A 14778-nucleotide genomic window follows, 5' to 3' on the forward strand; every position below is an offset into this window, starting at 1 on the left:
TTATTTCTTCCAGTCTTACGCAGCTTGCATCTACCCATAAAACTACATTACTGAGTCCAAGTCATGACAATTTGGCTGACTTTGTTCTTTATTTTGAGTGGGAGAAATCACATGAAGACAGACTATTTCTGACTCTTTGATGTTGGTGATGAAACCAGAGGGCATCATCATGACGTTCGTTCCCTTTATCGTCCGCCACCATTATGTGACGTCCCCATTATGTGACGTCCACGTTTTTCAGTGAGATCAAAATGATTGAAGACTGCTATCCCCTTAGGCTTGGCTGGAACCAGATATCTTAGAGGATATTTTGAGACGAGAAGAACTTTATATAGCCTAGTATCCATCCTAGTTTGGCTTTGGTTCACTATTCAATAGTCAACCTGCACCGGATTTTTTGGCAAATCTACAAATCCAAATGTATTATGCATATTCCTTTCAATATTCTACTGATGCATACATTTAACCACTTACACTAGACTTTATTACAAAAAAATTAACATGAAAACTGTAGTCGAATCGAACCTGCTCTTATTTTTCCTTTTTCCAAAGGTTTACATGTCTACAATATTGCATTTTCAATGCCTCCCCCCATAATTTTGCAAATAGAAGGCTAGATATCATCTTAGCCTGTACCCAATGTAGCTTCCCTCTGAAGTTAAACCAGCTATTAACTTTGTAGTTACTTTTTTAACATATAAAAAATATATGAAAATCATGATTGTATCATGAACCACGAGTGGCACATGGAGGAACATCTTTTACCTGAAGTTAGACCATGATAACTTGACTTTGTGGATGACATCCTTTTCCCCCCTAATTTTGGTGGATTTTATGAAAAGATTGTCATTACTTTTGACAGATAATGGGTGGTCCTGCACAATAACAATGGTAAAACTTACTAAAGATTTGCAAATGAGAGAATATATCCAAACTGCGATGGAACTGTCCAAAATTAATACATAAGTCATCTGTGTAGAGTGAGCTTAATCTTCCCTCATACCAGATTTTGGGGCTCAAGAAGATGCCATTCATAAGATCAAGATTCTATGGCCTATCACAAACACAAACACAAAAACTGACATCCTGGTATTCTTAGAAATACATTATTGCTTACACAGACTTCTTTGAAGCACTTTGGGAACATATACAAACAGCAGAGGCAAGACTGTGATGGAAGTTCAGCCATAACACATCCACTGGGAATGACACAAAAAATGGTTCACAGTTTGATCTGCACATTTGCAGTGTGATGCATTGTTGGTAACATATCACAGTTGAAGGCCCCTGAGGCATAAACAAATCACAATGCAGACAACTTGGAGCTGTGTCCCTTAACAAATTTTAGTACAGTACCGGTACACTAGGGTTCAGATATTTTGGACCTGTACCTAATTAATTGTACTGGTACTGTACGGGTACAGTACCGTTACACAGCTCTGAGACTGACAACTGTTAGCAAGCTAGGGGCCTTCACCTTTGACCTTGACTTTGTGCATGCACTGTTCAAACCAGCTTATACCTACACAGACATACATGTGTACAACCCCCTGGCCAAATGTACAATCAAAACAGAGAAACAACATGTACATACTTGAACAGGACATACATTACCATCACAACATGGCTGTCGACTCTTCAATCAACTTGACACAAAGTACTTGATATTATTGCTAGGTGACTTGCCATTCATAGATGTCCATTTAAAACCAAACATACAATTGGCACAACTTTATCTCTAACACATACAATGTACACTTACATTTCCACGTTGTAAGGAATTACAAATATGCCCATAACGCCGAAGGGCAGATATACCAGCTACATAGCTACTGATAGAGAACCGTTCTGCAGTAACAACTTCTGGTAGAATATAGGATATATATATACACAGTATCATATAACATACATATTATTGCTATAAATACAACACATATTGCATGTTTTAAAATTTCCTCTAAATACAGAAAATAAAAATTCCTTTAAACCATTTCCTAATCGTTAACTGAAAAGCCAATAAGAAAATACAAGCTGTTGGAAACTTCAGGAAATAAGTAACAAGAAAACAGAGCATAACAATAAAACAATATCAATTCCCCAAGGGGGCTGCTTTCCCATTGCAGATCCAGAGTAAACATAGCGTCTTATTCACAACCCTTACCATATGTAACCATCAGCTCTGCATCAGTCTATACACAAAACAATATAACTGTAAATAAAATATAACTACTGTATTTAAGTACAGTTATAGTACTTGAAGCCTTAAGACATCTAAAAATAAAAAATGGAATGATTTTCAACTAACAATAACAAAATGTCAGCTGACATCCATTATTTTACAAATACATTTCCTATGGCACAATACAGAACATTGAAACTATGTTTAATAACAGCCCTGGAGACTTATAAAATAAAAATTACCCTTGCATTATTTGTGAATTACAATCAACTGTGCTTTTTGCTGGTACTTTGAAACATGTCGGCAATCTCAGCTCTTTACAGCAAGAATACAAACCCAGTACATGTATGTATGTACACCCACTCCTGATGATGCCATGCATTACTGTAAATTCATTTACTTTTACCGTGGTTTTATTTTGTGGTAGGAGGAAAGAGGAGGTTTTTGCAGTGATTAAATTCTCCATAAAAACAGTTCTGTAGTACAGTAGCCAAACATAGGAGAGGTCATTGGGAGAACCACACAAATAAAGCCACTGTAAAAGTGTCAACATCTATAGTACCATCAATCTCTGGTCCTCTGAAATATGTTGGCAAAATCTCAGCTCTTTACAGGAAGACTGCAAACCCAGTGCATGCTGGCACAACCATGTACACCCACTCCTGAGTCCTGATGATGCCATGCATTATTCAGTCCCTGCCAGCCTACCCAGGGAGTCCCCAGAGTGCCTTACTTAACTAACCTTTCCACAATCTTCTCTACTTTCTGAACATGTGCTTCTGCCTCAGAGGACAGAAAACAATCAGTACTCGCTCTTTTTTTACAACTGACCTCTAGTAGCTGTTGATTTCTGTCTGCTGATTGGTTTATGGTGTCACATGATACCCAGGTAACCCCCAGTGTGTCCCTAAGTAACATGTGGGTGGGACAGTTGACTCAAAGTAACCCCTACTATGTCCTACATGTACTTATCCCTGATTGGTTCAGATCAACTACATCTGACCTAAGGCAACCCCTAATGCTGTCCACTGATTGGTGGCAGATTGGCAGTAACACAATGATACAAATAGGCTAAATCAATCTGGTGTTCTTGTAATTCTACAACACAAAAGCAAGCTCCTAATTGCCTCCCTATTGATATCCTTAACACTTGAGTCTATTTTTCCACACAGCTTTTGAGAGCTATCGTCTCATTTCTAATCCAATATTTTTGCTTTTTGCAACTGTTTCTTCCACAGTTATTGGAATTCACTGTACAGAAAAGCAACTGCTAGTCTTTAGGAGTGACTGTGCCAGTCTTTACTAGTGAATGCCTAACTCCAGTTTCTGCCTGCGAAAGCGGTCCTCAATGAACGAGTACAGTTCATAGTCCAGGTACATCCTCTGCCGCATGGCCTCCTGGGCCAGGGGGGAGGGGGGCCGTTTCTTCACTGTCTTCTGGGCTTCCTGCACATTTGGAGCTGGGGCAGGGTGAAACACAAGTTCAACATCATATAACATACAAAAACATAGGGACATATCAACATCCACTGTAAATGATATGTGAGCCAACCAACTCTACAATACAGAGAAACAACTTACATCCTTCAAGACCTTGGTTCCATAGCAGAACAGGACTTCACAACATAATTGTAACTGATTTCTTATTTGAACTGTAGTCAACACCTCTCCAAGTTTAACCATGTCAACTCACTCAGGCTAAACATTCTATATTCCCCCACCAGAACTGGCACTCAGCCTGTACAACCATCCCCCTTAACAACAACAAAATGTAACTGCTGTAGACTTACCCAGATCCTTCCACAACTCTGTCACCCCCCTGTAGAACTGTGGTAGGATCCTGCTCAGTACCTTCAGGAAGCTGTTGAAGTCCTCCAGTAGGCCCACCACCAGGTAGTGCCTCCGGATGTTCTCCTTGGCCTTCTCCAGTGCCTGAATGGACGGCTCTCTACAGATCAGGACCAAGACAGGCACAAATAGGGTTACAAGAGAAACCAGGGGGGCACCAAAAATTCTGCCATTGGCTCTTAATCGATGAAGAGTGTGTGTATGAACAACACCAAAGCCCTCTCATAACGCAGGTTCGACAGCCATCAATATATACCCTAACTTCAAGCTCTCAATCACAGTTCATCTTCTTAGATTGCACTTTTGTCTGAGAAACCAGTAATTTCCTTGGAGAGGCTTGCCTGTACTCATTCTCATTAACCTTTGCCTTACATTTGGGTCTGGGTCTGAGTCCAAACAACCAGTGACTTTAGACAGCTAACCCAGGCAGCCAAGCATTGAAACATGAAAGTACAAAATATGATGACTGAAAAGTAACTCTTACGCATAGAAACAAGCATATATCAGTTAAAAATTATTACTGGATTGGAATTGTGGAAAATCCATAGAAATAAGCATACTACTACTAGTATATCAGTTAAAAATAATTGCTGGATTGGAATTGTGGAAAATTAATATTCTGTTACAAAACATGACTGTTTATCCTTGGGTGTGGTGAATGTTACCTGCACACAGGGTCCTGCCCACAGAAGAAGTGTGTCATGAGGTTGACCTTCGGTCCCCAACACTCCTTGGACTTGTTTAACACACATGAATCAAAGGTCTAGAAAACAAAAGGCAGAAAACACACATCATGGAAATGCCAGCAAACTCGATACAAATGTACATGACATCGTGAAATACAGCATTTGTGGCAGATGCAGCCTTGCACTGGAAGTTACCTACATGTATACATGCTGCTATAACATGTGCCAAATATCAAGGACGATTGCAAAGCTGCCACACAATATTGTGATCAGTGAATTCAAACAAAACTTTTGACATTTCCTAGCTAAAGACAGCAACTGCCAATTCAAATAGTCACTGATATTTTATACTTAAATATTCATAATTTTAATAGCAGAATTCTTATGCACTCTGTGGTAAGGCTCAGGAGCTTTAGAGTTTAATGGTTCAACCTCATCAGCAAGTGTCTCATTATGTGAGCCACACTCACCCGATTCCTGTCGGTTTCATTGTAATACTTGTTAAACAAGCGTGTCACGATGTGGTTTGGTCCGCCTTTGCGCCCGTAGCGCAAGAAGTGGTAGGCAGAGACTATTCTATCCAGGGGGTCACGTACCAAGTTGATGTACTTTGGGCTCTTCAGGCCAAGTCTGGAAGGGTAAAGAAGAAATGTTCACAAATCCTACATTTAAGTCTCTCTGAGAACACTCCTTAACTTGTGAGTGACAAGTTGTGACCAAATTTCAATCCCTTACAATGTATAACTGAAATTTTCTAACAGACATTGACATATTAACATATGACGATTAAGAAATCCTATGCCTATCAATAGTAGTAGTAGGAAATACAATCTATCGGCACTTACTCCTCAAAATCAACAAAGTAGACATGTCTTTCATATATAAAAGGTGATGGGACCCTGTAGAAGTCTTCAGCAAAGGCTTTCTGAAATAGAGAGGATGAATATTAGGACCCTGTGCAAGGCCATCCTCAATTTCTGGATAAAATATGCCCTCTAGCTCTTACTAGCAGTACTGCAGGATTGTTATGCATTCAGCTTTACTGGTACAAAACTGTACTTCACCATCAATTCTATTTCTGTAATCAGTTGCATATTTCTTGAGGGACAATTCTTGTTAATTAATCTATCAATGATAAGATTATGAAAAAAGGATAATCAGGTTGAAAGAAGGAAGACCATTGGCCCAGCAGAGTTTCTCTAAATTGGTGTCACTAAATTATCTTTATGAATGCTGCTTTTTTATTCTTTTTTTATATTCCTAACATAAAAACATAAAGATAAACTCTCTGCTTGTATCATCAGAAAAACACTGTATCCCACAAGACCCCTGAAAGACCCTTTCCACTAACCAATCCAGTCTGGTTGAGCGAGAACTTGTCCCAGATGTTGGACTCTTTAAAGTGAAAGTGGTTCTTCTTGGCAAGTCTCCTGGTCAGAGCCTTCAGACTGGTGCTGCCACACTTAGGAAGTCGGTTATAGAGGATCTCTCTGACGTGAGAGTGCTCCTTACCCAGTTTTACATTCCCTGGGAATAAAGATTTCAAACAAAATATACCTGTCAGGACCTGGAAAATGAGGTTCTTAATCACATTCCTAGTAATATTAACCTATTAACCTAGTCAATGTTTTGGTAACTCCTCAGCTACCTTCCTCAGAGTCTGTACCTTGACAACTAGGCCCCTAGTCGATAAGGACAGCTCAGCACCATGCCCAAGACGACTTGGGTTATGGTTATGGTTTAAGGGCTAGGGTCAGAAATAGGGTTGAGGTTTGGGTGTCCTCTTGATGGCAAAACGTTTAGAAATGTCCAAGACATAGTGCCAAGTAGTCCTGATTCTTAGGTGCTGCCTTGGCTAACATTCAAATACCAGACTACCTTATGATTCAAAAATATCATTTTCCTGAGACTTACTAACCTGATAAAGATATAGCGGCTTTACATTGTTTCACAGTTATTATGATTTGAATCCCCTACCATGTTGGTGGGTAATTGGATGAAGCATAGGCACGAATCAAAAGACGTAAAATATCATCCAACATGAGGCAAATGACGTTACAGAAAAGCCTATATTCAGTGTGTATGGAAGGCAGGTCTACACCAGAAAACAAAACATTGCAGAGGAGAACACGGGACTTCTGAAACTGCTTTCAAGAAAAGACGAATGTTTCAGTGGAGAGGAGCGCTAGTTTGGCTAGGTATCAGGACAACTCGGCCCCTGGGACAACTCGGCCCCTAGCCATTCGGGACAACTCGGCCCCTAGCTCAGGACAACTCGGCACCGAACCTCAAAACTGACATAGATCAGCAAACAGAACAGGAACTTTTTTAAACCTATGTGAGGAATAAAACATGTTTAACTGCCAAACATTTCGTCTAAAGAAATAGGAAATTGTGAAACTCTGCAGGTCATTTCCCCGGAACGCTTTGATAGTTTGAATATCAATAAGGAAGTTTTATTATCTCGGTTGTCTCGACGCCTTTTGAAAAACTGTTAAAATCTATGTCCAACAAAACATAATGAACTGCTACACATTTAGTTTCATCGGTAATAAGTTATAAGCACTTTCATAACAGAACATAAGCGTAGCGATTTCGTGAAAGAGCGTCGAAAACAACAAACAAAATGGCGTCGCCGCGCCGGCCCGCAACATGCTTTTGACGGTCTTGTAATGTTTGAGACTTTGGAAATACAAAAATGCTTATGTAGGGACTGAGTTTTGTTTCTTAAAATTCTTATTCCACTTATCAGCCTGTCAGATCGGTAGAATTGTCATTCTTCGAGCCCCAAATACACTTATCATGCCGGGGCCGAGTAATACTAGTAGGTGCCGAGTTGTCCTGAGCTTGGTGCCGAGTTGTCCTGAATGGCAAGGGGCCCGCTGCCGAGTTGTCCCAGGGGCCGAGTTGTCTCGGAATCCACTGGAGATAGCCTCCGATGCAGACTCCTCCCGGCTGTTTTCTTTTTCAAGTTACAGTTTTTATACCATTACATTTTTTTTTCTTATTGCTGGCCGGGAAGCAATAGGGAAAAAAATTTAATACATAACTTTATTGCAAGTTCATGCCCGAAGGCTAATTGCAGACAAACAAGTACATGGGAATACATGGGAATCAAAAATAGTTATCTAGACTACTGTCAAAGTTCTAAGTTAACTAAGGTTGACTATGGTTGGGTTTGACTTCTTTTTTGAAGGCAGTGGAAAATGAAGAGACCCACGTTTTTCATCGTAAGTGGGTTTGTTGATTTTAGTAGTGATATGGATTTTTGTGAGCTATTCAAATGGTAAAAGCTAGGAGAATTAACGGAAGCTGTTTTATATAAATCGTTTCTTTCGGCCTCATATAGAGGGCATTGGCAAATGAAATGTATTTCATTTTCCACTGCGTTCATTGTACAAAACTTACACATTCTCTCGTGAGCGGGCAGCTTTTTATATCTACCCTTTTCTATTTCTAGTGGATGTGCGCTTATTCGTATCTTACACACAGCTGTACAATAGTATAAAAACTGTAACTTGAAAAAGAAAACAGCCGGGAGGAGTCTGCATCGCAGGCTACACTGCACTGGAGACACATGTGGTTCTAATAATTAGGTTATGTAGGTTACACCGTTACAGTAGCTGTACCGACAAACATGCAGTCATCTGAATGTGTACTATCTCACCTGCATGTCCCCTCCTGCCCTTTAGTCGTGATCTGGGGTGTCTCCCCGCCTTCTGCAGCCCGATCGCGTACGTCGCATGGTGGGGAGAGTAGAGGGTCAGAACCCCCCACCCCACAACAAAACTCACCACCATAAAAGCCGCGAAAATACCCCGTTTTCTCATCTTGTCCTCAGTCTCTGAGCTTTGTTCATCACTCTGAAATGTCAGGTGAGCTTCGCCTCAAGTATTAGACGGAAGATAGCTTGATTAGAGAGTGAAGAGGTGTATGAATTACTCCTAATGTCTGCTAAGTTGGCAAAATATCAACATCCATCCTGTTACCTGCAAATGTCAAGGGTCATGAAAGGGTCACTTGTAGTATAGGAGGATACAGTCTCATACAATTATTGCTGCATGGAGCATTTCTAAGAGACGATGAACGCAATAAAAGTCAGTATACAAAATATTTTTAAGTTTCTTATTCATTTGATACTAGTGGATAACTCTGTCGGTGTGACCATACCATATACTTTTCAAAACAGATTTATATGTTTTCCAGGTTCCATATTTTCGTTTACATACCCTCTGAAAAGTGCACCTACACGTAAAATTCACCCTCAACATATTCACGTAAAGAACATACATTTTCTGAACTAAAATGTAATTTGCCATCAATTTTTATTTTTTCTATTTAATTCCAACGAAACATATTTCTTTTGGTGTTACGTTATATTTACTGCAAGTCTGATGGCAACATATTTTCGCGCTTTGTTGTTATCAGTCTTGAGCAGAAGAAGAAGGTGTCATGGCGGACGTTCGTGCACAGCTCCAGGCCTTGGCTCAGGCAGGCGGCTCGCACAAGGACCTGGCGGACAAATACCGCCACATGCTGGATTCCATCCTCAAAACGTCTGGCAAAGAACTTTCAGATGGCCTGAAAGCCTTTGTAGAAGCGCTAGTTGACGAGGTAAGTACGTTGTCGGTTTGGCGCAGAAAACGCGACATGGAAAAAATTATAATTCATAAGTTCACCATCCGAAAATTTATACTAGTATATCAGGCAGGTTTAAATAGAGGGGGTTGAAGTATTGGGACCGCAAGACTGAGGGGGTATTAAAGCTAGATAAAGGTGTCATAAATTCAACCCCCTCCTCCTCATTTATAATTTTTTTGGAACAACCCAATTTCATGTACATTTGTACAATCATAAACCCTTAACGTTACCTCAAACTAAGTCAAAGCAGATGTTAGGGGAATAAATCATTGCGTTTTACTACCTGCCCTTTTCTGTGGAGGCGGCAGTTTGGCACAGAAAATGGCAACTAGGAAAACGTAACAATTTAGCCTCCCAACATCTGCTTGGAGATTGATAAACCCCCAACGTTTATTTTATTTTGACAAGAATGTAAATAAATATCGTTCGTTTGACTCCAGAACGTCAGCCTGGTCATCTCACGCCAGATCCTGACAGAGTTCTGCAGTCACCTGACCAAGCTCCCCGATGACGTCGCCAAGGACGTGGCGCACTTCACGCTCGACAAAGTCCAGCCGCGGGTCATCTCGTTCGAAGAGCAGGTGGCGTCGGTTCGCCAGCACCTGGCGCAGCTGTATGAGAACGAGTCGTGTTGGCGGGACGCGGCGCACGTCCTGGTGGGAATCCCACTGGAGACGGGACAGAAGCAGTACTCTGTAGACTACAAACTGGAGACGTATCTGAAGATTGCCAGACTGTATCTTGAGGACGAAGATCCCGTACAAGCAGAAGCATACGTGAACCGAGCCTCACTCCTACAGGCTGACTCCACCAACCCGCAGTTACAGATCCTGTACAAGGTGTGCTACGCTCGTGTGCTGGACTATCGCAGGAAGTTCATTGAGGCTGCGCAGCGCTACAACGAACTGTCCTACAAGACAATCGTACACGAAGACGAGAGAATGGAAGCGCTGAAGCACGCCCTTCACTGCACCGTTCTGGCCTCCGCAGGGCAGCAGCGGTCACGTATGCTGGCAACGCTGTTCAAGGATGAACGTTGTCAACAATTACCCTCCTACGGAATCCTGGAGAAGATGTACCTAGACCGCATTATCCGCAGTGACCAGGTGAGCAATACGTTTTTGTCTTGATGTTATTTGTAATTGTAGGCTTCATTCTATATGTACACAGTCCATGCAATTCCTTCCATAAAGTATGTAGCTAGAGACATCTTTTGATCGTAGAATATATGTTTGAGATTCCAAATCATTCCTTATGACTGACGTATTATCCTTCTGGGTCTTCATAACATTGATAATTTCTTTTGAACATATTGAAACTCACAGCTTCTGCTGTCTTCAGAAGGTTATCTGTTACAACATACTAGTAAAACTAATTTTATTTATTTTTACTTTGTTTTACAGCTGCAAGAGTTTGCAGCGCAGCTCTCTCCTCACCAGCTAGCGACCACGGCAGATGGATCCACTATCTTGGACCGCGCTGTAATCGAACACAACCTGCTGTCCGCCAGCAAGCTATACAACAACATCACGTTCCAGGAGCTGGGGGCGCTGCTCGAAATCCCGCCCGCCAAGGCCGAGAAAATCGCCTCTCAGATGATCTCCGAGGGGCGTATGAATGGCTACATCGACCAGATCGACGGAATAGTCCACTTTGAGTCGCGGGAGGCACTGCCCATGTGGGATAAGCAAATCCAGAGTTTGTGTTTCCAGGTTAATAACCTTTTGGAGAAAATTTCCCAGCATGCACCTGACTGGGCAGCCTCTGCCATGGATGCACAGATGTCATCATGATCTTACAGTTTCACGTCAACACACAAGTTTGATGATGTTAATGAAGTAGCATTCTCGTAGCTCAAATGCTATCTCATTTCAAAAATGAGGATAACAAAATGGCTAGTATTTACTTGTTGTTCGTAGTTGACACATGTTTTTCGATTACAATGCATAGATCATTGTCCTCCCTGTTAGTGTTAATATGCTAGTGGTAAAAGGTCTTACAGAGAATGAATCATTTCAACACTTCAATACACTATTGTACCAATCAATGCACCCATGGAGTGCTAGTGGTTGATAGCTTGATATGTTACACCAATGTTTGTCAGGAGAGTTTGGTGAGAAGTTATGCTAATAAATGAGCAGAAAAGCACTCAAGTTCTGTCTGCCTTTGTTTGTTAATCAGATGACTTTACTACACTGGATACACTCTGGGTTTTGACATAAGAAACACTTTCCAACTTGCTTCCTGTTTGATAATATGGTAGTGGCCTGGTGTGGTTGCTCTCCTCAATCACTATTGGAGCAAACTGGAGTTTACAAAGGATAGAATGATGCCTGACAATTTTGGTCAAAGCCACTTCAAACCAAACAGGCTACAACAACTGAGGTTGTGAAGGCTTTATCAGTCTGTGGCATTTTTTTGACAAGAGGTCGTCACGTCAAAATGCACACACTCTTAGTGACACTTGTTGTTTTAAAAAGGTCTAATATGGTGTCCATGGAACAGTCCGGTTGATATTGTGGAGGGTGGACATGAGAAGTTTAGGGATGATCTAAATATTTTACTAGCCATTAGGACAGCTTACCTTTTCAGCAACAAGTCATGTTCCCTAATGATATGGCTTGTTGCAGTTTCTGTCAAAGTTGCAAGATGTCGCTTTTGCATTATACATGTACCTAGGGCAATGGACAAGAACACTGCAGGCTTTTTAAGCACATTCAATAAGACATGCAAGATCACCTATTTATGCATGATAGCGGATACTCAGAAACTGTGTAAACATAGTATCAACATTTTAGGAAATCATTTTTCCTCAAATAGGTGTTCATTGATATCACATTATTTTAATATCATGATTAACCAGTATACTGTACTAAATAGTTTATCAAGTTGTAAAGACTTTGTAGACTTAACGGCATTGTGGATAAAGCCACATATCTGCATTTGCCCTCATCTTTGTGTACAATCAACACATTGTTACTGAAGTCCAGAATTGCCAGGTGTCAATAAACTCATTTCATAATTCATTCATGTTGACATTTTTGCTATGGGAGCATGGATGTATTTTCATACACAAGTACATCGTTTTAGGTTTTGTGACTGTGTACTGGACCACATTGTCACAGCTTTCACTACCTTTTTACATCCAAACTATTGCTCACCAGTGTTTAGAATACATTGTACACACGTTTGGGGGACCTACAAATGTATGCTGTAAATATAGCACTGATCATGAAATGATTGGGTCATCACCTGTGCTTCTGTTGTAATTGTAGCAATAAATCGTCTTCATCTCAACCTATATAACATATGGGTCATCATCCAATCATGTATACATCATGTTATTGATGGTTGCATAATTGTTGCTGTAGTGTTTGGGTACATAAATCTGCTACCTGGCAATGAAATTTTCTGGTCGTGTATACTCAACATTACTGAAGTTGTTTTTATACTGGAACTTTTATATGGTGCCATTTAAAAGGTCTTTAGATCGCTTATGCATACTGCTGCTATCGTTTTGACATGTGCAATTATGCATCTAATTTTACTTAATTGTTAGTTGTATGTGCCACATGAAGGACTTAAGCATACACCTAGACTTACTAAAACATCACCATAAACAATGTTTTACTTCCTCAGTCCAAACTGCACTTTACTTGTATATGGCAAGAGTTTAGGATTAGAATCTAACATTTCATACAAGTTTTGTCATACAAAGTGTTTCTTGATAGACATGCTCATGATCCTTGTCGTGGAAAGCCACTATATCACTATAGAAAAACCAGCCATAGTCATCATGTTTTTGAAGATAGTTGTAATATGATAAATGCAAACAAATACATTTAAATGTTAGTAATCAATAAACATTCAATAGCAGCAAGCCCTCCACATGATTATCTTATTGCACATTCACCATTGATCAAACTCCCAAGTATTACTCCGAGTTAGACTTCTTTTGATAACATGATTTCCACAAGGGTATTTGACACAGGCCATACCAAAGCAACTACTCGGTTCCCAAACGTTTTTCCCATAACTTTTCATTGTCAAAAAATAGTACATGTGTACTAACCACAATATCAATTTTTATAATCTTCAAACCAATATACTACATGTATTTGGAGGCTCAATACATACATGTAGTTTATACATTGTGTACCCCTCCTTGTTTTTTTTGCTGACAACCACGGAACCAAATAATTGATTATGTAAGGCCTTCAGACTAAATCAGCAATGTGGCAATAAAGCAACTCAGAATGTGACCTTTAAATCTAATGATAAAATTTTTTTTAAGTCCTTTAATACCATGATTCTGTTTTCAACAACATACAATACAGTAGTGCAAAGAAATCCACATTGGAAATGTGCAGTCATTTTTGTGTTATATATATTAGAAGACAAATTCTGTGACATAACAACTTTTACCAAGTGTAGGTCCATCACCACAGAAGTATAATATATAATTATGTACATGCAGCATTGCCAGGATAATTTACGTGATCTTTGCATTCTAAACATGTAAATAGTCTGTCAAAGAAATAAGCTAAATCTTTTAACACTCATGTGATATGGTGATATTTTTTCCTAAATCTCACGGGCTAAATATGACATAAATACCACAAAAGAAATATACAATGATTTCATATTAGGCCACAGCAAGTAATTTTTATGGATGACATCAGCGCGCTCATTAATTTTCGCCTGATTTCGAAATAAAAAACAAGAAATTTCATTGCCCTCCGACGGTGGTCAACATGCCAAAATTGGCAAATATGTAGTAAACGTTGACAGTCTAAGGTGTTTCATTGCATATGAATACCCAGTGTAGTTCCTGCCCATGATGGTATGACAAGCTGTTTACTGCATTTGTTCTAGTTAATTGAGCTGTATACACATCTTCAAGAACAGTTTAATGTTGACAGTCTAAGATGTTTCGTTGAATATGAATACCCAGTGTAGTTCCTGCCCATGATGGTATAATAACAAGCTGTTTTCTGCATTTTTTCTAGCAAGGACATTATATAAATAATGGGAGGGGTTCTAGTTGATTGAGCTGTATACACAAGGTGTTTCATCGCATATGAATACCCAGTGTAATTGCTTCAGATGATGGTACAACAAGCTCTTTTCTGCATTTGTTGTAGTTAGTCTATTGAGATGATGTATACACATCTACAAGGACATGTTTACTGTTGAATCAAGGAAGTTTTATATTATATATGAAACCTCATTGGTTGAATACAGGAATAAAAGACCTGTTGGTCATGATATCATATTTCGTCACCTTAATTCGTGTTTAACAAGATTTATGATCTCAAAAATTGAAAATATTGGAATCTTGTTTTTTTTTGTCCGCCTTGTTTTTTTTTCGCCCTATCTCATTAATTTTGGAGTCTGCGGAGGATGTCATCCATAAAATTTACT

The 14778-nt window shown here is 39.8% G+C and overlaps 2 protein-coding genes across 2 annotated transcripts; one reads left to right on the forward strand and one right to left on the reverse strand.

The window, feature by feature from the left end:
* Positions 1-70: 70 nt before the first annotated feature.
* On the reverse strand, positions 71-8729 carry LOC136430666 (uronyl 2-sulfotransferase-like). The gene is made up of 7 exons (XM_066421452.1): positions 8381-8729; positions 6065-6240; positions 5559-5638; positions 5184-5343; positions 4693-4790; positions 3970-4127; positions 71-3639 (listed from the first exon to the last, which is right to left on the reverse strand). The coding sequence occupies exons 1-7, from the start codon at positions 8541-8543 to the stop codon at positions 3482-3484; spliced, it is 993 nt and encodes a 330-aa protein (XP_066277549.1). The 5' UTR covers positions 8544-8729; the 3' UTR covers positions 71-3481.
* A 402-nt stretch (positions 8730-9131) lies between these two features.
* Positions 9132-11507, forward strand: LOC136430670 (COP9 signalosome complex subunit 4-like). The gene is made up of 3 exons (XM_066421464.1): positions 9132-9327; positions 9795-10460; positions 10758-11507. Exons 1-3 carry the CDS (start codon positions 9166-9168, stop codon positions 11145-11147), a joined length of 1218 nt encoding a protein of 405 aa, XP_066277561.1. The 5' UTR covers positions 9132-9165; the 3' UTR covers positions 11148-11507.
* The last annotated feature ends 3271 nt before the right edge of the window (positions 11508-14778 follow it).

Source organism: Branchiostoma lanceolatum, chromosome 3 (genome assembly GCF_035083965.1).
Source record: "Branchiostoma lanceolatum isolate klBraLanc5 chromosome 3, klBraLanc5.hap2, whole genome shotgun sequence".
Classification (NCBI taxonomy): Eukaryota; Metazoa; Chordata; class Leptocardii; order Amphioxiformes; family Branchiostomatidae; genus Branchiostoma; species Branchiostoma lanceolatum.